This window comes from Mercenaria mercenaria, chromosome 10, assembly GCF_021730395.1.
Source record: "Mercenaria mercenaria strain notata chromosome 10, MADL_Memer_1, whole genome shotgun sequence".
Lineage (NCBI taxonomy): Eukaryota > Metazoa > Mollusca > Bivalvia > Venerida > Veneridae > Mercenaria > Mercenaria mercenaria.
The window spans coordinates 36,105,141-36,132,831 of record NC_069370.1 but is presented as its reverse complement, the minus strand read 5'-3'; the positions used below and the strand labels follow the sequence as shown (position 1 = coordinate 36,132,831).

General features: G+C 32.7%; 1 protein-coding gene across 2 annotated transcripts in view; it reads right to left on the bottom strand.

Annotated features, from left to right (window-relative positions):
* Window positions 1-10,248: 10,248 nt before the first annotated feature.
* LOC123559380 (carbohydrate sulfotransferase 1-like) overlaps window positions 10,249-27,691 on the bottom strand; it is a 28,741-nt gene continuing 11,298 nt past the window's right edge. The window contains exons 2-5 of one of the 2 annotated variants that reach the window (XM_045351120.2): window positions 25,569-25,658; window positions 16,389-16,581; window positions 14,749-14,855; window positions 10,249-14,237 (exon numbers count right to left, since the gene is read on the bottom strand). In XM_045351120.2, the coding sequence (XP_045207055.2) occupies window positions 13,582-14,237; window positions 14,749-14,855; window positions 16,389-16,581; window positions 25,569-25,658 (1,046 nt within the window). In that variant the 3' untranslated portion in view covers window positions 10,249-13,581. Of the gene's footprint in view, window positions 14,238-14,748; window positions 14,856-16,388; window positions 16,582-17,540; window positions 17,740-25,568; window positions 25,659-27,691 lie in introns of both variants that reach the window. The other variant, XM_045351119.2, reaches the window with a different exon arrangement.

The window sequence follows — 27,691 nt, the reverse complement described above, 5'->3', positions numbered from 1 at the left end:
AAGTTTATTTTGTTGCAAATATCTTTATCGCATGGCTAGATTTACACCATTACAATATTTTCAAAATAATATGTCCGGTCAGTTGCATATATACTTAACTAAAATGTTAATATGATATCGGACCCAGAGGGAGCCAGTGTATTTCTTTTTTATCTAATAAATAGAGAATAGTGCATTCAGAAATTAAACTAAGAAATTCAAGAACATAATATAATAAGAAGCAGTTAGATTTGCAACAGTTTGTTCTCGTATGTTAAATGCTTCGCTTATATTAATCTTTTCTTACTAGAAGAGGACATGATATTAACGAATTTGTTAACTCAAGACTAAGCTTCTTTAAAAAATAACTTAATAAATAATAATAAATATTTTTTTTCTAAAAATGAGTGTGTTTTTTCAACATTTTTAACACGTTTGTACGAAAACAGATGTTTGAGACAAAAATAGCTATAAAATGCATTTCAGGAAATCTGTATATGAGGAAATCATATTCCTTTAATTAAAATGAGTGTTTTTTCAACATTTTCAACACGTTTGTACGCAAACAGACGTTTGAGACAAAAATAGCTATAAAAATCTGTATATGAATACTTATTACAATAAGCAGAAAATGCTATTCAGATCCAACAAAGTCACTGGGGCATAATCTACAGATATGATCCATTATATGTATACGGCCTATTCCAATCTCTGAGCTCTGTGTTGCAGTTCTAAATCTGGTATATTGTTTTCTGAGCAAATAATTTGCTAAAATATCCGACAAAATGTTTATATTGCCTATATTTTGAATCGACGCCTTTTAGTTATTTATGTACTGATCAGGTAGCCGTTGCTTAAATATACCATAATAGCTATAGGTTGAATCAAAATTCACAAAGATTTTGTCTCATGGTCTTATTCAAAATAGATGTTGCTACACCCGGGATGCATTTCTCTTGGTACCCAATATTCCTACGACGAGAATGCATCTATTATATATTAAAAGTAAGCGTAATTAATCATAATTAATTAAGAGACAGTGAACGATTTTTAAATACCATGTGCAATTGATAGCATTAAACGCAAATGTCTTTTATATAACTGATATACTGCACATTAAATTTTGATACGCTATATATTTTTTACTTTTATTGTGTTGGTCAATGATTTTTTATAACGCTATGAAACGCATGTCACACTAAATTTGGTGCGTACAGTCCTAAATTCAAGATTGATAGTATTTTTTTTTTTGTATATCTTATGCAAAATACGGGGTAGAACTTCTAAATTTACGTCACGTTGTATATATTTGAAATTTAATAGCATTAATTAAAATAATAATTACACTACGTGTCACGCCATATATAACTGTATATATGTTTTAATGGATGTTGCTTTAATCTAAAGTAAATAATGTAAAAATGTATGTAAGGAAATACATATGCTATGTCCTGTTAACTGATAATCGATTTATTGAAGGGTACTGCGGTGCCGTGCGGTTGCTGGTTCAAGTCCCTCACCAGATGTGCATTCTTTCCCTGCGAAGTCATCTTGATGGCACACGAGACATGTTTAGGATTCAGTTAATATTCTGTAAGACACAGAACACAGCCAAGAAGAGCTGACTTTTTTTTTATTTTGTTGTATAAGTTACGTAAGATTTTTCTTATAAAAGACTATATAGAACAAAATTTTTTAAGAATGATAAATGACTTTTTTCTCTTTTTTTTCGTGTTCACCGTTTACTTTTGTATAATTGTTAAAATGATAATTCCTGTTTGAAGATACATTAAAACGTGATTTTAGTTTAGTTATGAAGCAGAAAAAGTAAAAGTGAAGAATATGTTCTTGTCGGACAATTGCAATTAACCCGATTTAAAGGTTGTCAAGCAAAGGCGAACATTCCACTTCCTGTCTATTTTGTCGAGGCATGTGTCAAATTTTTCAACAAGGGATCGTGAATAATTAGAAAGCCCCAGATGTCCATCTCTTTAAAACAAAATCCCATACAAGTCAAATGTGAGCTGATAAAAAGTATAAAAAAACATAAGGCTTTCATGAAATCCCTAATACGCAGATCCTATTTTCCATCTTAGCGCATTTACGCGTAAAGTCGGAGCCAAAAGGATACTATTTCACCCGCGGAATATGGGCATTTATATAGACTGCTATCTGTCGTTAAAGTCATTTACAATAAATATATCTGCCATAAAATCCTCTTTAATAGCACTTTTTGAAAAAAAATGTCTTACCTCTAACTCCAATGTTACGATGGGCCTATAATGAAAAGGCTTTTCTGAGAAAATATCAGGGTCATAAAGAAGAAAGGAATAAACATTATTACAGATTACTTGATCTCAACAGACGTTGTAAGTTATATTCAGTTAGTTATTTATGATGTTTATGGAATTAAGTGAGTAATTGTTGTAGCTTGAATTGAATTTTCTAGCTCCTTTTAAGCGGATAATCCATGCAATATTTCATTTGAAGGGACTTTTGGCAATAATAGCAACCCGATATTGAAAATTAATCATAGTTCATCCTCAAAGTAAGTAATAACCAGACAAGTAACATCTGCGATGTAGCTTCTATTTCTATATCATTGTATTCCCATACAGTTGATTAAGATATCATTACAGCTCTTATAATTAAAGTGTAACCTGTTTATGGGATTCTACCATGATACAGAGGATTCCCATACAGTTGATTAGATTTCATTTCAACTCTTATTGTATGTGGACCTTTCAAATGTCTTTCACTGTAAGATTAAAAAACAAGTAATGCTGGGTATTGTGACAACACTAGCTGTTAAAAAACTGTAAACAAAATATGTCTATAAATATGTTTTTTAAAAAAAAAATATTCAATAGTTTCTAATTATTGAATCTAAATGACAGGAATTAAAACCTGTATTGCACTAGGCGGAAATCCGAATCCGTATTTCACCTGTAATTGAAGTAATTTCGTTAAGTAATATTCATGGCAAGAAAAAATAGTGTACGACTCTCCTTGGGATAATGACATAACTTATTTAATGATGCTAATTAAACTACATGTAGTTGAAATTCAACTTTAACTTACTATCTTTTTTTTTTAAATGTCTGACACGAGTCTTCCGAAAAAAATAGTTGAGAATACTTCGTTGGATACTTCGGACGTGTTCGACTTGCTAGAGTTGTTGTTTCCCTGCTTAAGCTTCAGAAATAGTGAAGTAGTCACTGTACAGTTGATTTAAATTCAGTCTTACTGTAATATTTACATTTTATCACATTAAATCAATCAATGTTTTTCCAAAAACCATAATTTCAAATTGTTTAAATTATCTAAATTTTGTGAATTTGCTGCCAAAATGATGAATTAAACTTGCGCATGGATCGAATTTTCTTTCTTATATTTGGATAGTCCATATTTGTGAGTACCTGCAATGCAACACACTAGGACGACTCTTTTCCAGCCGACAACATGAAAACTCGACAAATATCTGATATTTAACTTTATTTGAGAATAACAAATATGTCCCTAGATCTATATTTTATCAGTTATTAACTGATACAATTATTGGAATATATTTATTATTTCAATTCTAACCCGCAAATTATTTGCATTTTACAGCACTACATTTTAGCTCGGCACGTCATTCTGCGGGCCATACACTGTTATAAACACCTCCCCACGATTGGAAAGCTTTGCACAGCGAAAATTTGCTATATTCAATAAATTTTAATTAAAGTATTAAGCAGTTACTGCTGTGAAAATGTTATTTTCAATAACATATAAGGTCTGATAAAGAAATCAGAAGTTAATGCTTTATTCAAAGCTTATGTAGTCTATGCAGTTTCTAAAAATAGTACACGTCAGTTATGATGACACTGCAATAAACACACCAGAACATTGCGGCAAACACTGGAGTTCAGAACATGGATTACAAGTTATTTACGGTTATAGCAGAATCTAGTTGACATTTGTGATGCCTACGATGGAGAAATTGTAAATTACACCACCAGATATAGATGCATTGATGTTGAACTGGAAACTTTAACTTAACCATCTGAAACATTTTCTTACGGTAAAAATATAAACAAGTAGATTTATCAGTTAGGAATTGTTTGTTTCAGAAAATTTGATGTACTTTTTATTGCTGCTACCTAGCATTGAAAAGGTCGAGTATTTAGTCGGCATATAACGGAAGCAGAGTAGAATTTTACAGTCATGTTAAATGGAACAGTTATATTTTATCGTAGATTCATGTACAGGCAATTCCGCTATATGTTTATATAGCAACTGCTACGGATCGTGTTAGAATTATCATTATTTTCTGTGAAATCCCCCGAATTGCCATGTTGCCGTGCACCGCTGACATGACAACTCGACTTGGCAGTAATCAGACAATATAGTTTCAGAGAACTATAACAATAATAATATTTTAACGGCTTTGCTAGGAACTATTTGCCGCGCGTTCATAGTGACACTGAACGGGGAATGAGAGAACAATTCATTTTTTCAGGATGAAATAAATGTATATGTAATTGAATATCCTTTGTGTATAAATTTTCCTATTGTCAATTGGCATCACAATCATATGTCACACGTGGTATGTTACTCTTATACTTTTTGAATAAAACTATCCTGTGAATTTACTTGTTTTTTGTGCTTTTTTTCACGTTAGATTTTATCAAATAATCGCGTTTAGTAAAATGGGAATATATGCAGCAGTTTGTCGCAGTTGCAAGCTACACAGCGTTGTTACTCTGTTTAGTAATGTATCCACGTTACGTTAAATTGCATACACTTACGACCTTTGAATTTGTACCGTACACAAGAAGCTTTTGTGTAATTTAAAGAGTAGCAAAAACCCATGTCAAAAGAAGAAGAAAGGAAATGTTATTAAATAATAAATCTTATCTAGATCTGAATGCGCAATTAGCCCTACTTGAAAAACATCTAAACATGTTGAAGTCACTTATCACATTGCATTTTGAACTTGCACATCTTATTATACCAAATGAGATTTTAACAAGAAAAACAAAAGTAATAGGTTAGTCGAAAAAGGACCATTTCTTTATGAAATAGCAAACAGACTTTTGGGACCTCTGTTTTTCACATTATGTCATCACAGTGAAAAAGTGTGTGAATTCAACTGATTCCTTTTTTTTTTTTTTTTTTTTTTTTTTTTTTTTTTTTTTTTTTTTGAGGCCCCTTGTGGGTAACCCCGTTTATTATCTCCGTAACCGGTATAATAGGGGTCGGAGAACCATCCGCCTATTAACCTTACAATATCCAATACATTCAAATATTTAGATATATAATAAAAGTTACTACATACATACACAGTACCATACATAATACCATATTTACAAACAGTTGATGTTATTCACTAATTTTTCTGGCACATAAAAACAATTTTGTGATGAATGTATGATGCTTTTTGTGTAAAAAAAGGAAATAAATTATAAAAACAGTTGATGATATTTCTAATTAAGATAATAAACGGACCTCATGAATGACAATGGAAGAAAAAAAAAACTGACAGAAATACAAGCGAGAAAAAAAAAACTGGAAAAAAAAAACTGAAAAAATGTGCTGCCCTTTTCCTACTATCACTGGATTTTAAATCTAACTTTTTGTCATTAATGGATATTATAATTTCTTTCTCTTAATCAGGGTAATAGTAATCATATATCAAGTTTTTGTAATAAAATTGACCAGTTTTCCTCAAAGTTATGAAGATCGTTGTTTATCTTGGCGATATACTTCATTGTTATGAATTTTTGTTTTAAGTATAAAACAAAAGATGGAGTATTTAGAAGATGTATACAATTTTCTTTAAATTTTGATTTAAAGATGTAATACTTAAACAATAAAGAAATAAAGTTTCCTTTAGAGTTATCGTTGACAAATGAGAAAAGAAATTGTTTTTCTTGTATATTCAGATCTATTTCACACTCACTTCTCATCCACTGTTTGATGCTTACTATAAAATTATAAATAACTGGACATGAAAAAAAGATATGTTCTATTGTTTCCCGCTCGTTTTTGCAGTAAGAGCATAAATTATTATCTATTTTATGTATGAGATGTAAAAATGAGTTTGTAGTAAGAATATGATGATTTATCTTAAATTGAAAATCTTTTAACTTTATTTCTTTGATTGTCTTTAAGTTTTTGCAATAATCTTTAAATTCGTCATCGGAAATCCCCATTATTTGTACCCATTTGTTTGGTACCACGACACTCTTTGTATTTGTAATTGTGTCGTAAAAAATACTACTACCTTTTTTATCTTTTATTACATTTTTTAAATACGGATTCAAAAACATGTTTGTCTTATATTTAATAACCTCATTTGCGTTTTGTCTTATTATATTTTTCCATTCAATTGGTATGTTTGAAAGAACACGGTGCAAATCTATAAAAGTTCCTCTTACCGAATAAATGGTTTTAAGGTCTTCTAAGCTATAAAAATTCCCATTATTGTCGAGTAAATCTATAATATATATGATGTTTCTCCGGTACCAGTTTTCTGAATATTCTGTTTTTATTCTGAAACGGTGGTTATACCATAAAGGCGAGTATAAAATATCTTCTAAATCATTGATTTCGCAACATTCAACAAATCTACACCAACTATTGAGCACATCCCTCCAAAATGGATTATGTACTTCTCTTACTAGTACTTTTACATATTGCGAACCAAAAGAGATAATTTTATCAAATGAAAACGTTAACAGAGATTTCCAAGTATCACAGTTAAAAATAGCTAATCTCCTAATCCAACTAATTTTCAAACTTTGAATAAAAGATTTAATATTAATCATGCTCAGTCCTCCGAATTCTATATTCTTTGTGACAATTACTCTTTTTATTCTGTCAGGTCCGTTGTTCCATAAAAACTTATAGGCAATAGTTTCTAATTCCTTAATAAAATAATCAGATGGGTCAGGTAGTGCAATAAATATATAGACAAACTTTGACAAAACAATAGATTTTAACACAGTTACTTTCCCAAAAAGGGTGAGCTTTCTTTTTGCCCAAATGTCTAATATATTCCTGCATTTTTGTAATATTTCAAGAGCATTTAGATTCCAGATATCATATATATTGGCAGAAAACCGAACACCCAGTATCTTAATTGGTTCTTGAGTCCAATCTAATGAGTAGTCTCTACATAACTGACGTTGGGAATTTCTAAGTGAACCTATCCAATAAGCTCTGGTTTTTTCTATATTTATTTTTAAACCTGACATTTTATAGAAGTTATCAAGTGTAACCAGACAATTTCTAAGAGATTCCTCGGTTCCGTTTAAAAATATCTGTGTATCGTCAGCATATTGACTAATTTTATATTGTTGATTTCGCAGGCTAATACCTACAATACTATTGTTACGTCTAATCATTAATCCCAGTACTTCAGAACATAAAATAAATATATAGGGTGAAATTGGGTCACCTTGTCTGCAGCCTCTTTCGAGAAGGAAAAAGTCGGATAAATGACCATTTTGCAGAATGCACGTTTCACTTCCATTTTGAAATAGACGTATCCATTTTTTAAAAGAATTCCCGAAATTGAAGAAATCTAGGGTTTTGTGTATAAATGTCCACGAGATAGAATCAAAAGCTTGCTGGAAATCTATAGAAAGCAGTAAACCAGGCAAATTTTCTGAATTCGTTTCAAACATAATATCGTAGATAAGTCTAATATTTTCTCCAATAAATCTGCCGGATATAAAACCTTTTTGATCTTGATGTATTAATTTATCCAAGAATAATTTTAAACGATTTGCTATTGCAGCTGAAGCTAACTTGTAAATAACATTTAAAAGAGAGATTGGTCTCCAATTTTTCATCAAAAATCTATTTTTATTTGGTTTTGGAAGACAAGTTATGACCCCTTGTTTCTGTGTTACTGATAAATTGTTTGTTTGATAGGCAAAGTTTAATGATCTCAGAACAAAGTATGCAACATCTTTCCAAAGGAACTTGAAAAACTCTACAGTAAATCCATCCAACCCGGGGCTTTTATCGTTTTTCATATTTTTTAAGGCACCACTTAATTCCTCAATTTCAAGCTGTCCTTCTAGTTTTGCAGAATCTAGAAAACATAATTTTCTGGGATTATCTCCAATAGTATTTATAATAGGTGTTTCATCTACATGTATGTTATTTTTATACAGCTTTTCATAGTAACTTTTTTGATATTTTAAAATGTCTTTGGTGTTGGTGTATTCAACATTATCTTCATCTATAAGTTTATTAATTGTTTTGCTTATGAAATTTCTATTTTCGAGATTGAAAAAATAGCTTGATGGCTTTTCTCCTAAATTTTCGTACCTACATCTTGACCTAATCATTACACCCTCAATAACCTTCTGTCTTAATGTTTCTAGTTCGCTTTTCTTTTCTTGTAGTTCGTTAAATGTACTATCATTTGTATTCATAAAGTTAGCATTAATGTTATTTTCTAAAATTTGAATATCATTTTCTAGATCTTTTTCCCGTTTTTTTTCTCTTTTCTTTTTTTCGGAGCAATATTTTATGGTTTCCCCTCGAAGAATAACTAAAAAGGTTTCTAGAAAAAGTTGATCATTAATATTTAACTGAATATGTTTGTTTTGAAAAGAATTTCCGTTTATAGTGTCCCCATCATTTTCGTTATCTTCCGTTCTATGTTGTTCGATAAGATTTTCTAATGTAGTTTTAACCAACTTAATATATGTTTTGTCTTTTAGAAGGGAATTATTGAACTTCCAGTAACCCTTTCCTCTTAAGCTATCGTTAAACTTAAGTTTTAAAGTAATACCGTTATGATCTGATCTGTAACCAGGAATAATATTTGAGTCTATTACTAAGTTCATTACACTTTCGCTTATTAAGAAGAAATCGAGTCTTGATTGTTTCTTTGTTGGATTCTGCCTTCTCCATGTATATTTTCTTTTATTTTCGTTTAGTATTCGCCAAACGTCGATAAAACCCTCATTTTCAATTAGATTCATGACACTTTTTCTAGCTCTTTGATTATTAATTGTGTTATAATTTTCATAATCTAGATCGGGATTAATTACCAGATTCCAATCTCCACATATTATGTTAAAATCGTTTCCAATGTTTAATATTTTTTGCTTAATATTTTCATAAAATTCTGGTTTATCCTCATTTGGACCGTATATATTTACCAAAGTCATTCTATGATTATAAATGCAAATATCTAAAATAAGATAATTTCCGTACTCATCTTTAAAAACATTCTCAACTTTCTGCTCAAAATTATTTCGCAAAAGTATCATTACACCCCTACTGTTACTGGTGTATGGACTAAAGTAAATATCATTTCCCCATTCGGCCTTAACATATGTACACATTTGTTTTGTAATATGTATATCTTGCAAACATATAATATTAAATTCTTTCTTTCGAACAAAATGAAACAAATCTCTCCTTTTTTTAACATTACCTAAACCCTGACAATTCTGAGAAAATATCTTTACCTGATCACCTATGAGGTAATTTAAAAAACAATTTTGTTAGATACATGCTATTATGAAACAAAAACAAACCAGCGATAGAGGATAGGGTATAAAAATAAAAATACAAACACAGCAATAAAAAGGATTGAAAAATGACTATCTGTATCGTCACAAAAGGTGTGACATCAGAAGTGCATCTTAACATAGAAAAAATATATTGATGAAGGTAGGATAATTGGTAAAATACCTGTCAAATTGACTTCCAACAGATCAAAGTATTGCCTGATTAATATTTAAACAGTTTAAGTGTATACGCCCTTGTACATTTCAAAAATACCTGAAATTAAGTCATTTATTTTGCAATCGTCATAAATATACAGTATTTAAAACGTAAAGTTTCACACCAAATATGCGTACTGGATACTCTAATCGACCCGCACCTGTGTGCTCAATCACCTGTACTATACAAACAGAGTGTTTACTACCATTTGATTGGCTGTATTATTCTCACTTTTCCTGTGACAACGAATGAAATCGCGTAAAATTTATTTGGTAACAATATTTCTGACCTGTTTCCCACGACAATTATGTCAATAGGTCAACTATTTTTCACACGGTAGGAAAATTGTGTATTACAATGACTGTTAAATTTTTTTATGAATTACCTGATCAAATTTTCAACAGAAAAGTATTGTACAATAATATCAAAGTGTTATTTACAGCCATACTCATTTTGTCACTGACAGAGATTATGCATTAGTGAACAGTCACAACTGATTCCTTTAAAGTCACCGAGATACCAGCTTACAAACAAAGACTAATGCAAACACAGCGGACAGTCGAAATGAAAAGAGCGTAACTTTAAGAAAAAAGCAAAAAGAGTGATGGAACCTGTGCATTGCATGTCACTTGGTTTAATCAATTCTCACAAGTGGCTATTGAGGTACCAGCTCATATATAGAAATAATCAGAGTTGCTAGGTCGAGAAAGGGAACATACCTTTACAAATGTTTACATGTTTATTAACCATACTGGCATTAGGAACTAGAGTACACAGGTATACATAAACAATGGTTTTTAAATGTTTCCATGGTTCCAGAAATATCAGTAATATAGGTAACATTTCACCTGTTTAAATCGAGTTTCGTAGCCGATAGATGTTGCCATGGAAATGAAAAATCAGTGTAAAAATGCTGTCTTGCAAATAACAGGAATCTTAACACAGGCAAGAAGAGCTGAATTTTTCATTTTAGAATGATTAATAGTAAGAAGTCACCTTAGGTCTTTCTTGTCTTTTATAATGAGGGAAAAAAGAAATAATTTTTTTCGTGAATTGTTTTATTTTGTATAATTGTAAAAATGTTAATTTCTCATTGTTTGAAGGTACATTAAAACGTTACTTAAGTTTAATTATGAAGTGTAATGAACTGAAGAACCTGTCCTGTAGATTCGAAAACAAAATGATATTTTTTCACTCGCGGGATATAGGCATTCATATTCAGTTAGTTATTGATGATGTTTATAGAACTAAGTGAGTAATTATTGTAGCTTCAATTTTCTAGCTTTTGACGGGGGTAATGCATGCAATATCTCATTTAAAAGGTACTTTTGGCAATAATAGCAACCCGATATTGAAAATTAATCATATTTCATTCTTTATGTAATTAATTACCAGACAAAGTAACACCTGCGATGTAGCTTCTATTTCTCTATCATTGTATTCCCATACAGTTGATTAAGATTTCAGCTCTGATAATTAATGTGTAACCTTTTTATGGGATTCTGCCATGATATAGTGTAATCCCAAACAATTTCGTGTGGTTGTATCAAATATCTTTCACTGTAAAAACAAGTACATGGAGGGCATTGTGAAAACACCAGCTGTTAAAGAAACTGTTAACTTACATACAAAACATGCCTATAAATATGTTGTCTTTTTAAAAATAATCAATGGTTTCTAATGATTGATTTTACCAAAATATATAGTTCTAGCCCACGTGCAGTGGTCCATGGACAATCTCATAACATATTTAATGATGCTGATTGAACTAGCAATTTACTATCGTTTGTTTTTTAAAAAAATGTTCTGACACGATCCTTCAAAGAAAATTGTTGATTATACTTCAGGTCGATTTTTAAGTCGTGTGTTGTTGTTGTGCAGCTAAAGTTTCAGAGATCGTGAAGTAGTCCTTGTACAGTTGATTTAAAATCAATTTAAAGTCTGTTTAATATTTACATTTTATCTCAGTTGATCAATCAATGTTTTTCCGAAACTAATATTTCAAAATGTTTAAATTATATAACTTTTGCGAATTTGCTGCCCAAACGTTGACCTAAACTTGCGAAAAGATTGACCTTTTTTCCTTGTAATTTGATAGTCGATATGTGTGTGTCTGCAATACGACACTATGCCAGGACGACATGTGTTTTAGCCAACCATATGAAAACATGTCAGACACTTTTTATTTAACTTTATTTATCATTATTTCGTGTGAAATCATTCGAGTTGTCATGTTGGCGTGCTCCGCCGTCATTAAAATTCGACATGGCAAAAATTAGGCGCTATAGTTTCACTGACTATCACAATATTAATATTAAAACGGCTATATGCTAGAAACTATTCACCGCGCGATCAAAGTAACGCTGAACGGGGAATTGAGAGAACAATTCATTCCTTATGGATGAAATAAATATATCTGTCACTGAATACCATTTGTAAGCGATGTGTATATGTTTCTACTATTGTCCATTGGCATCACAATCAAACGTGGTATGTCACTCCTATATATTTACAGTAAAACTATTGGTTTTTTCTCACGTTAAATTCTATTGTTATGAATACAGTCTCGTATAGGAAAAATGGGAACATATTATGAATACAGTCACGTATAGGAAAAATGGGAACATATTTGAAGTAGTTTATCACAGTTGCTAACTACACAGTGTTGTTACTCTGTTCAGTCATGTATCCTTTCATGCAGTTTTTCCCTTGGCTTTGCACCGCACACAAGAACCTTTGAGACAAAAACCCATTGAATACGTCATGTTTTCCGGCCAAAAAAGATACATTTCACCCATCTGCCCGTACAATGTTTACACAGGACGACGGCAAAGAAATCGTATTTTGCCACTTTTGCTAAATGTCTACTCTTGATTGTACACATTTAATATTTTATATGTCTCCTTTTAAGACTATAAGTTTTTTCATGTGCGGTATAATGCTAAGTTATTAACTGATACAAGTTATTTAAGCCGCCGTTTTTTGTATGTTACTATAGCCATTCCGCAACTATATTGCTTTGTTGTCTCTGCCAGGTAATAGGGTAAGAAAACAGTTTTAAGAGTACACACATATATGTACTCTGTATTTTAAGTAGTTATCAGGTTTAATGCAAAAAGAAATACAACAAACTTGTATTTTTCGTAATCAAGATGTGTATTTAAATCTCATGTATACCCAATATGAACATTGAACCATACTATTGTTTTATAAAGAGGTTTTTATCTTAATAATACTGAGATAAACATCAAAGTCTTGATGCGAAACGGTTGTGTCTCCTTTATAGCAGTTTCGCACTAAGCATTCAAAATACTGATACTTTATTCCAAGGCTGTACATCTTAATTTGAGGACCAGTCTACCGATGATCAATTTCAGACTAAAGGCCCAGGCCTGCCGATGATCAATTTCAAATTTGAACTTTGAATTAAGCAATCAGATGCTGGAAACGTGAGATTAGTCTCCAGACTCGTTAAATAACATTGTGCCATCTCCTATACCACCGTTATAAGTATTAGTTGTCTTAAATGTTACACGTTTTGTCCTAATTGTGTCGCGGGGGGTTCGTAGCAACTTGTTCGCGGAAAATCTAATTTGCATGTGAAAAGTAAGCACCAAACGAACATCCCGCGATCATTGTATCTATTTCATCAAAGTGTTCGCGGCATGTTCGCCTGATATTCGCAGAGTGATCGAAACAAGTGCTTGCGGCAAACTATAATATTTCCGTAAAGGACTGTAACATTTTAACGACAACGGATACAGATAGCAGTGTCACAATGGTAGTGATGTCATTTTAATAAAACAACGTACACAAATTAAGGCATCATATTATATAGCAATAGTTTATACGCAAGGCGGCTTACGTTACCGGAAATTCATCAAAATTGTAACGTTTTATGACATAATTACACCGTTCGTTTACGATATTTATAAATTCAGGTTTCATTTTCGTTTTCCAAGTATCCACGTGCTCAGAAGAGTTGGAACGCGTTGTACATATTACACAATTATTTGCAAGTCCTGCCATCGTTATATTGTAAATATATGCCTCAGCCTCTAAAGTAAATTCGGCCCCTATAAAGTCATACATTTTCTTTGAGGTTTGTAACGGATGTTTCGCAATGTCTTCGTAAAAGACTGGCATAATTCTGTTCGGATACAATTTCATCAAACGTTCCTCCGCCAAAACGTCATTTTCTAACCGTTTACAAAATTTATTAGTGCACCCAGGCTGACCTCCCCTCCTTGAAGAACACATACCAAGACTCGCCTGAGACGAGAGTGTAGCGCGAGGATCTCGCACGAGATGAACTATTTTTAGATTTGGTAAGTCTTCCAATAAATTCCTTATATCCTGAAGCTGTATTCGAATAGTCTTGATAATTCTAAAAGGCGAGTTTTCGCATATGCCCTGTAGCTCTCTGGCGCACATGCGTATTGCCAACTTCTGGTCTTTTCCGTTCTGCATCTCCTTCCGGTAACAAATGGGAAACATCCGTGACTTCAGACCTTTATCTGAAAATAATCAGTTTTTTTAAAGAATTTACTTGTATTGAACAGATAAATCTTCGACTAATTATGAAATATGTACTCTTATAACATTTTTTCTTACTCCACTTAACGTGCTCTTGTCGTAGGGTTGTTATGTATTACTCTGTTCGTCTACAGCAAAATCTCCATAGTTTCTAGAATCACGCGTCCTCACCCATATATTTGTTTTAAAAATTGTCATATATTAAGTGGACGACTAAAAATTTATATTGTATTAGAAATGTTTTGTAAGTTTTGGTTCATGCTTTAAGAGGTTGCGATTCCATTACTTTTACGTGTGCATATAGTTATCATTAGCAAATCTACATATTTGACAATTTAAAATTTAGGTTTTAAAAGTACTAACTGAAATTGAGATGACCAAAAAAGGTAAAGTTTAAAATTTAACCGCCTCTGTCCAAGACTGAATTATAGGAATTACAATGTAGTTTCTATTCGTACACATATAAAATCGCAACCGCTCTAGTTATCATACTTAGAAAACCGTCCATGAGTCCAATATTGGCAAGTCGGCTGATGTTGCAGGTAAACCAATTGTACAAGGCATTATAAGTTTCCTCGTTGAATGAAAATGGAGGTTGTCTGAAATAGAATGGAGCACTATTTTTTTATAATTACATTCAGACGAATCATTTAAACCGCTGATATTATGTAGACCGTAAATATGCTTTACATATATATTTCATAGACTACTCTCCTTGTCGTGTGTATATGTATCATCTTTCTGACATATTTTCATATAATCTATTGTCATAGCAACACTTGGCATATTTGGAAGATAGCAATATTGAAAATATGCGCGCGCAGGACAAGCCATAAGTTCCTTCCAGTAGCGACTAAAAGAAGTCTAAAAGCTGGAAAAGATTTAGAAAGGTAAATTAAGGAAGATATCTTTAAAAGCAATGTTTTCAACCGTAAAACGCCAGACTGGTTTAAAATAAAAAACAAAATGTCCAGCATCTTACAGATTTCTTATTAAAGGGAGTATGTAATGAAACCAAACACTACGTACTATTAAATAAGCAACCATGGAGTTTAAAATTCCATTTTTTTATGAAATATCAAGCATTATGTTTATAGTCAATATCGAATTAGAAAGCCTCTATCTGTTCCTGACAGTATCTTCAGCCAGAGTATAATAAGGGAAAGGCTGAAATATGAGAGTTGGACCGTCTTGTAAGGCGACTTTCCTGAAGAAACGTTTGTAAAGTTTTCCATGTATAGGTAAGTCATAAAATAAAATCATTGACAGAGGTGATAAATTGTTTTATCATGTAAATTAGTAATCTTCAAAAGACCTCCAATTACACCAATTCTAACCAGATGTTTCCTTTTATTGCGATAACTCGCAGATCACTGGTTGTCTCCGATGACCGACGTGACAAAACATTTTTACACGAGACTGAAATCTGATAGGTCCATACAACCTATAAAGCCAATTTGTTTGGTGCCACATGTTTCCTCTATAAATCAGTTTTTGCTACGTTCAAATAAACGCGTTTTTATTTCAATGTTTACCATGCTTACATTATTTGTATTTATCAATATAACTTTTGTTTCACGGCGAAAAATACGGACAACGATATATGAAAAAGTTTGGCTTTTGTCATCGAGTCTGAAATACTAAATTTCATAGCGCTGATATTTAAATTAATTTTAAATGTACAGTAAAATCGGACAGGTTATCGGAATCACTATCTTGGCTCTCTAATATTAACTATTGTTGAAGGTCATTTACTTAAAAAAATATTGATGTTTCACCAAGAAATAAAGAGTAATAAGGTTGTAAGCGTGTGCCGAACAGACTGACGAACAAAAATGCAAAGCGATACCCCTGCATTCCCCTAAAACCACCCTCAGTGTATTGAATCTGATGGTATCCACATAGCCGATGAATGGAAACGAAAGTACGGAGGGTAACGTTTGTCGACAGTTTTTACTTTGGTGCTCCGGTGTTATGCGACTAATAAGGTATAGCTTTTAAGAAATCTCGTGCAAACAACTATAAATGCACGTGCTACCCTGTCTAGAAATATATTTTGACCAATGATTCGAGCAAGGAGGAGTTTGCCTGACAAGTTTGACAAGTTCAGTACAGAATAAAAATTCATTTACCTGACAGTGCCATCAGGTTTGGCCATATTTAATTGAAATGTTATGGCTTTTTCAATCAGATGTAATGGTTCGTAAACGTAGAAAGATCCTTTAATGTGTTGAAGGATATCGCCAGTCAAACTTGAGCCACTGCGCATGTACGTTAATATTAGCACGTTTTGGACTTTGGAATCCTTATCCGCCATCTTGGTTTCTATTTTTAGAAAAAGAGAAGAGAGAAAAAAATAAAAAGAACTGAGCTAGAAATTTAGAAAAAAATAATATAATTTAGTTAGAGACATTTATACCAAGTAAGAAGAGTACAAATAAAAGATAAAGTATAAAGAAATATGTTATACAGATTTAGACATAACCAGACGACCGCCCTTGCAGAACCTTGCTGGATTTGATGAAATTATAGATTCAGCTGTCAATGGACTTTATTTGTACTACTGTGGTTCTTTTTAACGCTTTGTCTTGGATGATCCATTTGAAATAAAATCATCACAGAATAACTGTGTATAGTACCCTGTTTGTCTAACTTCTGTTTTACACTGGGTATATGCAAGGATATTCTTGTTGACTCTTGCACGTATATTTTAAAGTCGATACATGCATTCCCGTTTTTACTGTGTTAATGATTTTTGCTTCATTTTTTTTTCTCAGTGATTAAAAGATTACGAATTGTTTCAGTTTTATTTTAAGTTAATGGAAATTTAATTATTCCTTTAATATGATCTTTCTTTACTTTGTTCGTCCGTCTGAAAATCCTCACTACTTGCGCCTCGGTTGCAGGATATTATTTTTTCCCGCCTTTCAAAACATTAGTTGTAGTTTGTAAAAACTGATTTGTATATGTACCTTTTGTATGTAGGATTTAACCATTAAACTATATATATAGTTTTCTTTTAGTGATATGACTGCAGTATGTTTGTGTGTATACATATTACAACAACATGTTCTTTAATGAGAAGCGCTGGAATATTTTCCATAAGATTAGTATGCGTTTATACGTTTTTGTTTACTTGAAATCACTGCTTCACTGCTTTTGTGGGAATATTGGTTAGACTCGTGTATTTTTACTTAAAATATATAATCTGCGAAGAATAGTATCCACGAATAGTTGTAGTATTTTTGTTCTCTAAAACATTTATATGATAATTTTTAATATACCTTTCAGTTCCATTAGCATATGATATAGTGAATGTTGATGCATTTTTGTGACCCAGGGATCTGAATGGCTCATACACGTAAAATGCCCCATCGCTTTGTTGCAGTATGTCCCCAGTCAGGCTCGAACCAGACCTCATATAGGTAAGAACAAGCACAGACACTGGCTGTGATGGATCCGGATTGAATTTGGACTGTAGCCCTGAAATTAAGACTACAGTGAAGGACATAGCTGTGACTCGTGTACATCTTATAGATGCTTGTGTTTTTCTTCTTTTTTTTTGTATGCAGAGATGCTGTTGTGTACACGTCTTGAATTGAAAATAATATTGACCAAAGAGCTGATCCACGAGTTTTTGTTATTATCGATTTTGTTGTTTATATTCGTTTTGATAAATATTTCGTTTGTTTTATTGTAAATGTATGCTCTACGTCAGATACATATTTAAAGCGACTCGTTCACACATTTTGGGTTTAATGTTTTCCTCAAAAATCCATAAAATATGGGACTGTGAAAATGATAATTGGTCAAACTTATTAGAATATAATTTTTGCAAGATATCCTATTAAATAACCCAAAAATAGTGTGCAGAAATGAGAAAACCATTGCAACGCTTATGAATTATGGTATGAAGAAAACCAACAACATTGTGCCTGTTTTTTTACCAATATCTAACACTTATTTTAACTCAGTTTACCATATTTCAGTGTCATAGATTCATTCCGTGCCAAACTTGGTAGAAGTGAACATGTTGAAAACATTCACCCAAACTGTCGGCTAGTACCTTTAAAGAAAATGTCAGCCAGTCTTGGAGGAAATAATTCAGCTTTATTAGGATTATAATGGCTGAATAATTATTTATAAGTGTTAGTGCATTTCGTATGACATTTCATTGCATCTCTGACGCTGTTTCAAACCAATATTGGAAATTCTACACACCTTCACGTACCCGCATGATCTCTCAACGGCTTGCGCATTTAAGGTGGAGTGCGACCTTTAAAAAGTTTTTTAATACATCTATGAAAAATTAACGAAAGAAAATTGAGGATATTTCTGATTTATTCCCGTTTTCCGTTTGGCTCTTATTTAAGCCACATTTGTTTGGTGCGCTGTCAAACTTGGCCGCTAACGGCACTTTTGGGGCGTCATTTCTTGGCGTCATTTTCATTGTTTCTGTAAGGTTTTCAGCATATCCCTATTTCAGTTGGAAGCGGACACGAATGAAATGTATGTATTTTTAAAAGATTTAAAATTCACTTTCCTGTGATATAAATTTCGTGAATGATCTATGACGTACCTTAAGATTATGACGCATTAAAGCGTCAGACTTGCACAAAATGTAACGTAGAGTTTAGCTGGGAAATTGTCCGTTTTTCGAGTATAACATTTTTTTCGGGTCGAGGAATTTTGTGTAAATTTCAATCATAAATGTGCAAGTATATTTACTTGCGTTTGATTAACAAAAAATTGTATGTCACCGAATTCGTTTTTTCAGTACGACCGATTTTGTTTCCCCACCCCGAGCTAAAATGCGACGTTATTTGTTGGTAGTTTTAAAGTTACTCTTAAGTTTCGGACGATTTCGGTAAACTTGTACTATGGAACAAGTTGTTGACATTTTATCGTAAAAATATACGTTCAATGAAAGCATTTGCTGAAATATAAAAAAATATCACATATACAGTAAATCGAATTATAATAGAAAAATGAAGTAAACGCGATGTTACTTGGTGGTCTTTTTAAAGTTACGCTGATAGTTTCGGACGATTTCGGAAAATTTGTATTATGTAACTTATTGCCGACATGATTTCGTTAATTTATACGTTTAATGTTAGCATAATATACTGAAATATAAGAAAATAACACATCGGCCTATAATTCGAATTATAATAGAAAAATGAAGTCCCGGCTAGTTTTGAGCTGTGAATTTTTGGATTTTTTTTTCAATTATGATTAACTTAGTTAGCATTCGAGTTTAATGTGTGATTATGATTGAATTCTTACGCATAAGAACGAAAACTCGGGTTATTCTACGATAAAGTCGCTGACTTCAAATCACTTGCCAAATGGAAGTTTTATAACACAATGGCATAATCTTCAAGGCTAATTTCTGTAGAACAAGCATCATTAATTTTGTATTACATAAGGCATTAACTTTTAAATACATTAAAACATCAACATACTTTATCAATGAACAGAATGGTCATGTTCCAAAAATTATTTCAAAATTGGACGCCAAAACTTTGAAAAAAACCCATTTAATTATAGCTTTAACTAATTTGCCTGGTGTCAAAGATCACAGAACACGACAGTATGAATTTTCACTTGAGTTAAAATATTTCAAACCAAAACCAGGAACTATTTTTATCAGAAGGTGAATTATCGTTGAACGTGGGGGGCCTTTTTGACTGTTCTGTTATAGGATGACGGAAGGATATCTTGACATTTATTTTGATTTTCTGATACTTCTAGAAAGCAAATCAGTTATTTTTGTAGCAAGGTATCGTAAAATGTAAATATAAAAATTGAATGCTATATTTTTTGTGCGTTCATATGGTTATGAACCACATTGGAAGGCCAAGTATCGCTTGTGTGATTCAGGAATTTGCTGGAAGTCCCAATGTACTTTATACCCGTATAAACGCACAGAAATTATTATTCAATTCTTAAATAAAGTATACATGTGTTCATACCTGTTACAACAGAATATATGCAAAGAACCTTGAAGTAAATACTCTAGAATGCCTATGAACTGATCAGACTGCTGAGGGCAAACTTTGACTTATACACAGTTTAAAAACAGACAAAATGATGAAGCTATTTCAACAGATTCTTATTTCATTCTTCAACTAAATTTACGGTAAATTCTCTGCTAAATATTGCAGTTAGGAAAATGTTGTAAGCATTATATTGATTTCTAGACCAAGTTATTGTTTGCCATCTGTTGCATGTTTTTGATATCACAATCGTCTTCCTTTCAAAACAGTGAAATGAATCACTACGTTATTGGAAACCATCAAGTAAATAATTATACAGAGACAAAAGTCTTGTGACAGGTGTTAAGGCTGAAATATAAAATCTATATCACGATATTAGTAATTAAATATTAACTGGCTCTGAGTATTTATTGCACAGATAGATAGATAGATAGATAGATAGATACAGAGACAGAGAGACAGTTTATTCAAACAAAAGGCAATATGCGCATATGTATATCCTAGGTTTCTAAATTACTTTCTGGTACTTATATCATGTGTAAAAATGTTTAGTTCTGCTCATCTCGGGGCTAGAGGGCTTGCACTTCCACTACCGTAAATCAAACCGAACCTGCAACATTTCCGTTTATGTCGTGTTGGGTGACCTGTGGTTTTCCACTTTTTTATTTTAAAGAAATCGAGGTATTACGGTATTTCAAACGTATTAAAGTGTAGGATTATAATTATTTCGCGCGTTACATGTCATGAATATACTATCAATTTAGATTCCCTACAGTTTGTTAACTCAGCGCCAGGTTATAGTGATTAGTACAGCCAGTCTACCTAACCCTCTGACCTGTGACATTCCGTGCAAAGCATAGTTGTAAAGCCGTATAAATACATAGCCTACTTATTAACGGTTAATAATGTTACACACTGATAGGCCGCACGAAAACTACATGTAGATATAGACTTGTCATAGTGCACTACTGCGGGAAATATAAAGTGGAAGTATTGGACTGGGAAATTCATGGCATGATTAATTTTGATTGATGTATTTTTTTCTGCAATAAATTTTGGGAGATGAGTGTGAGGGCATATGAAGAAGGCGGCTGGAATTGAAATTTGGTTTCTTTATACTAACCCCTCCCCCGACGGAGTGATGTAGGGTTGAGTAAGTGCTTTACAGTATAATGACACGGAAATATATCGAGGGCTTGGTGCAAAACTATTGTAAGTGTATATAAATAAAGAACAAGATACAATAGTTTTGGGCCAAGCCCTTGATATTGTCATAACGGTGTGATTTCCATGTAGAAATTAATGAAGTGATAGTTTATATGACAGAAATTGAGTGTTATACTATGGCAATGAGGATAACAAAGTCTAATGTTAATTTATGATCTGTTCTTTTTGCTGTCGTTGATTCTCTTTGATTGTGGGATAGGTAACTTGTTTTTATTTAGGAAATAATGCTTTGGAATTCATAGTCTGTTGTTACAGACACGGCTGCTTATCCTTCCAAATTTTACTAGTGATGGACAGTTGCCATTAAGCAAATTGTTCTTATGGTCAATAGCAGCTATAGTATATATGCATTTGAAATCATGTATGTATTTAGAATTTTAAGTGTATTTAGATTTAAATACGTATTTACAATAACAAGTGCAAGTGGAGCAAGAAAAATAAACAACAAAATGTATAAATTTTGATCGAAATTTTGATAAAAGAGCAACAGCAATCTGCCGGAACAAACTTTATTAGTCAATGAGCAAGACAACAACATACTCATATGCTATGACATTGTCCCTACACCCATACCCACTCCTGTCCAGTTTTATATTGCTTCTACGGATTGCGACGTTAACCCCAACCAAAAAAAATATATATATATATATTCTACGATAAATCTCACTTGCGAACTTCTTATTTCGATTCTAACACGATGCATGAGTCCATTATAACACATATTCACATCAAATACTAATAATGAAGATTATACAAAAATTTAATGATGCGCTTTTTGACAGAAGTAATTTCATTAAAATCACGTATTAAAATCGAACGCTAATAAAGTTTATTATAATTAAAGTAAAAACCAAAATTTCGCAACTCAAAAACTAGCCGGGACTTCTTTTTTCTATTATTATTCGATTTACTGTATATTTGTTATTTATTATATTTCAGAATATGCTTTCATTGAACGTATATTTTTACGATAGAATGTCGGTAACATGTTTCATAGTACAAGTTTTCCGAAATCGTCCGAAACTTTAGCGTAATTTTAAAGATACAACCAAATAACGTCGCATTTTAGCTCGGGGTTGGGAAAACAAAATCGGTCGTACTGAAAAAACGAATTCGATGACATACAATTGTTGGTTAATCAAACGCAAGTAAATATACTTGCACATTTATGATTGAAATTTAAACAAAATTCCATGACCCAAAAAAATGTTATACTCGAAAAACGGACAATTTCCCAGCTAAACTCTACGTTACATTTTGTGTAAGTCTGACGCTTTAATGCGTCATAATCTTAAGGTACGTCATAGATAATTCACGAAAGTTATATCACAGGAAAGGGAATTTTAAATCTTTTAAAAATATATAAATTTCATTCGTGTCCGTTCTAACTAAAACAGGAATATGCTGAAAACCTTACAGAAACAATGAAAATGACGCCAAGAAATGACGCCCCAAAAGTGCCGTTAGTGGCCAACTTTGACAGCGCACCAAACAAATGTGGCTTAAATAAGAGCCAAACGGAAAAGGTAATAAATCAGAAATATCCTCAATTTTCTTTCGTTAATTTTTCATAGATATATTTAAAAAAAATTTAAAGGTCGCACTCCACCTTAATAAAATGTTGACGTAAGTGCTAGAAAAATGTGACAATTCTGCTGAGCTTTTTGTACACACTACTTCATTGTAAACATGATTTTTTCGATAACCGTATGAATTTTTTGTCAGTAAAAAAATGAACCATGCGTGATGTTTAAGCAATTTATTTTTGAAACGTGTTATTTTGTCAATATCTACAAACAGGATTGATGCTTTGACGTGGATGCATGATATTGTGTGACATTTGCGTGATAATGGTCGATGAAAATAGACATTGGCAAAAACAAGAACATATATTATTAATCAGTCGTTATTTTTTCTTTTTCTTTTAATACAAGAAAGTCTGATTTGTCTACTTTGTTACGTTTTTTTTGCTACATATATTGCTAATTCACTGAATTCTGTAATTTCCTTGCTTTTATCATTTTGCGTATTGCGAATTAAGTGCTTTAAAAAATAAATGTCATTTTAGATACATGTATATATATTTTTTTATCCGTTTGTTTTCAGTCCTAAAGGCTATTGTCTAGACCATGATAAATGGAAAATAAATTTAAAAATTTTTCTTTATAATTAGTTACAAAAATAGTCTATGAATAACGTCTTCCATATCGATACGGTGTGTCCTGTCTAGACAACATGAAACGTTTCTTTTTTATGGGTTTTGTTTCAAACGTATATAAAATAGTAACAATAATACATCACATCTACGTATTAGCCAAATTTTTATTTCGTCTCTAAGAGACAGAGTTTTTAGCTCACCTGAGCAATGCTCAGGTGAGTTTTTCTGATCGCTCGATGTCCGGCGTCTGTCGTCTGTCGTCTGTCGTCTGTCTGTCGTCTGTCTGTCAACATTTAGCTTGTGTATGCGATAGAGGCTGTATTTTTCAACTGATCTTCATGAAACTTGGTCAGAATGATTACCTTGATGAAATCTAGGCCGAGTTCGAAAATGAGTCATCTGGGGTCAAAAACTAGGTCACTAGGTCAAATCAAAGAAAAACCTTGTGTATGCGATAGAGGCTGTATTTTTCAATTGATCTTCATGAATTTTGGTCAGAATGATAACCTTGATAAAATCTAGGCCGAGTTCGAAAATGGGTCATCTCGGGTCAAAAACTAGGTCACTAGGTCAAATCAAAGAAAAACCTTGTGTATGCGATAGAGGCTGTATTTTTCAACTGATCTTCATGAATATTGGTCAGAATGATTGCCTTGATGAAATCTAGGCCGAGTTCGAAAATGGGTCATCTCGGGTCAAAAACTAGGTCACTAGGTCAAATCAAAGAAAAACCTTGTGTATGCGATAGAGGCTGTATTTTTCAATTATTCTTCATGAATATTGGTCAGAATGATAATCTTGATGAAATCTAGGCCGAGTTTGAAATGGGTCATCTCGGTTTAAAAACTAGGTCACTAGGTCAAATCAAAGAAAAACCTTGTGTATGCGATAGAGGCTGTACTTTTCAATTGATCTTCATGAATATTGGTCAGAATGATTGCCTTGATGAAATCTAGGCCGAGTTCGAAAATGGGTCATCTCGGGTCAAAAACTAGGTCACTAGGTCAAATCAAAGAAAAACCTTGTGTATGCGATAGAGGCGGTATTTTTCAATTGATCTTCATGAATTTTGGTCAGAATGATTACCTTGATGAAATCTAGGCCGAGTTCGAAAATGGGTCATCTCGGGTCAAAAACTAGGTCACTAGGTCAAATCAAGGAAAAACCTTGTGTATGCGATAGAGGCTGTATTTTTCAACTGATCTTCATGAAATTTAGCCAGAATGATTACCTTGATAAAATCTAGGCCGAGTTCGAAAATGGGTCATCTTGGGTCAAAAACTAGGTCACTAGGTCAAATCGAAGAAAAACATTGTGTATGCAATAGAGGATGTAGTTTTCAATTGATCTTCATGAAATTTGGTCAGAGTGATTGCGTTGATGAAATCTAGGTCGAATTTGAATATGGGTTATCTGAGGTCAAAAACTAGGTCACTAGGTCAAATTAAAGAAAAATCTTGTGTATGCGATAGAGACTGTTTTTTTTTCAATTGATTTTTATGAAATTTGGTCAGGATGATTGCCTTAATGAAATCTAGGTCGAATTTGAATATGGGTCATCTGAGGTCAAAAACTAGGTCACTTGGTCAAATCAAAGAAAAAACTTGTGTATGTGATAGAGGCTGTATTTTTCAATTGATCTTTATGAATTTTGGTCAGAATGATTGCCTTGATAAAATCTAGGTCGAGTTTGAACATGGGTCATCTAGGGTCAAAAACTAGGTCATATCTATGAAAATGCTTGTTTTTTATCGCAAGAGACCAGTTTTTTGGTCCAATCTTAATGAAAATTGGTCAGAATATTTGTTTCCATGAAATCACTAGGTCAAACATGTTTTACACTGTTATGGTGTGTTTCTTAGGTGAGCGACCTAGGGCCATCTTGGCCCTCTTGTTACAATTAACTTTTAAAAAAGTAAATCATTTACCGATGCTATTGAAGAGTCCTGCGATATTTATAAACGGAGATGATGTTGATGAGGCCCTCGAATTGGTTTTCGACCGTGTTTCTGTTTCGACTGTAAGTAAAAAAAGAACCATTATAAGTGATAAAAATATGATATTATACCAGTATCAAGTATATATGTATCATGGACTGTTGTATCTTCTTTTTTCATTTCATATGATTTATAGCCCTTTTAACCACCTCGGTAGCCTTGTAATAGAGCGCCCGATTCGAGTGCGGGAGGTCATTGGTATGATCCCCAAAGACGTAAAAAATGGTACAAGTTTCTTCCTCGCTTGGTGCTCAGCACTAAGAGGATAGTGCTAGGACTGGTCAGACCGGTGTCAGTATAATGTGACTGGGTGGGGTATCATGTCACGTGTCTACGGCGTGATATTCCAGTGAGGCAGCACTGTAAAGTTGGGCATTGTGCTCACTGCTACAAGTAGACACCGTCGTTTATTCATTGTATGACTGAGAATTTTTTGAAAAAGACGTTAAACCCAAACACACTCACACACTTCTTAACAAGCTTTTGATTTATGTTAGGCTGGCGGACGTCTCTTAGCTAGGCACAAATGATATCTGATATCATTGGCACCAGATCATAAAGAGTATATCTAGGGGTACGGGTATAACATGTACAGTGGCATTTTCTTTCTGGTCTGGTGCGAATGTCTGGTATGATAATATAACAACGAGGCAAACAAAAACTTAAAATGTTTTGAAGGGCGATATTGGGCTTTATAAGATTTTAAAGAACTTAGTCAAAGTTCTTCTTCTTCTTCTTCTTCTTCTTATTATTATTATTATTATCATCATTATTACTATTATACCTCTTTTACTCTTTTCCAGTGATATAACACATTCAACAGGCATTGATTCGAATAGAAAGAATAACAAATCTCATAACTAGTATACGAATATAATAGATAAATGTCTGAATATGTAGTCAATTTATGTGTGATCTCTTTGCAAAAGTATGTCCGGTGGCCTAATGGTGACAAGCTGGCCTGTTAATTAATCCAGAGGTCCGTGTTTAGAATCCCGGTCAAATCATATCAAATCAATCTCTATTTATTGTCAGTAAACATAATAACATTACAAACATAAGCTATGTGTAGCTTTTGACTGTCATAAACTGCAGTGCTATCCAACTAAATGCCCAAATACTGGTTCTTCCCGGAAAATACGGCTTCGCGTATATCGCTGCTATATACCGGTCACTTTAAAGAACCTGCATGGTTGTATATTCGCAAAGAGCTGGGCTAAGTTAGCCGGAATCTAAGGACAAACTTTTCACAACTTAATTGAAATGATTGCCATGACAACAAAGTCCATTGTAAAAACATAATTTTACCAGACATTATTTAAGAAATAATTTATAGCAAAAGAGTGTTTTAACACTTATTTATGCACGATAGGCGGTTATACGTCGGGCCTAATAATTTCAAGAGGGCGCAGCCCGAGTGAAATTATTTGTACGACGTATTACCGCCCGAGTGTATGAATAGTGTTAAAATACTGTTTTGGTATAAATTATTTCAATTCTAATATGTCCTTAATCTAAAACAGTAGATAAAATGTAGTAGCGCTCTTTCTTGGTCGCAACAAAAATATTGACGTCACCGCACGTTAACGTGACGTATTTCTAGCGTAAGAGTGTTTTAACAGAGAAAAACATATTAGAATAAGAGGTTAATATACGGCTTGGCTGTGCCTTCTTGCCATAATGGCACACATAACATTAGGTAAAGAGTTCTGAAACCTCCTCTTAGGCGATGTTTTGTTGTTTGTCATAAAAGTATACCAAAGTGTTCAGATCTAGAGTGGCTTGCAAGGGAAGTTGTTCTATTTAGAACAACGGATTTTGTCTTATATCACATATACTTTGTCTGTCCACATCTTTTTTGAAATAAAAAAGACAACAGCAAAAAACAACAGCAAAAACAAAACAAAACAAAATACAAACTTCTATTCAAATGAAAATTTTAACCCTTACCATGCAGGACACGATTGATTCTGCCTTTGCGGCCAGTGTAAATCATGATCAGTGTGCACATCCGTGCAGTCTGATCATGATCTGCACTGTTTGCCATAACAAAA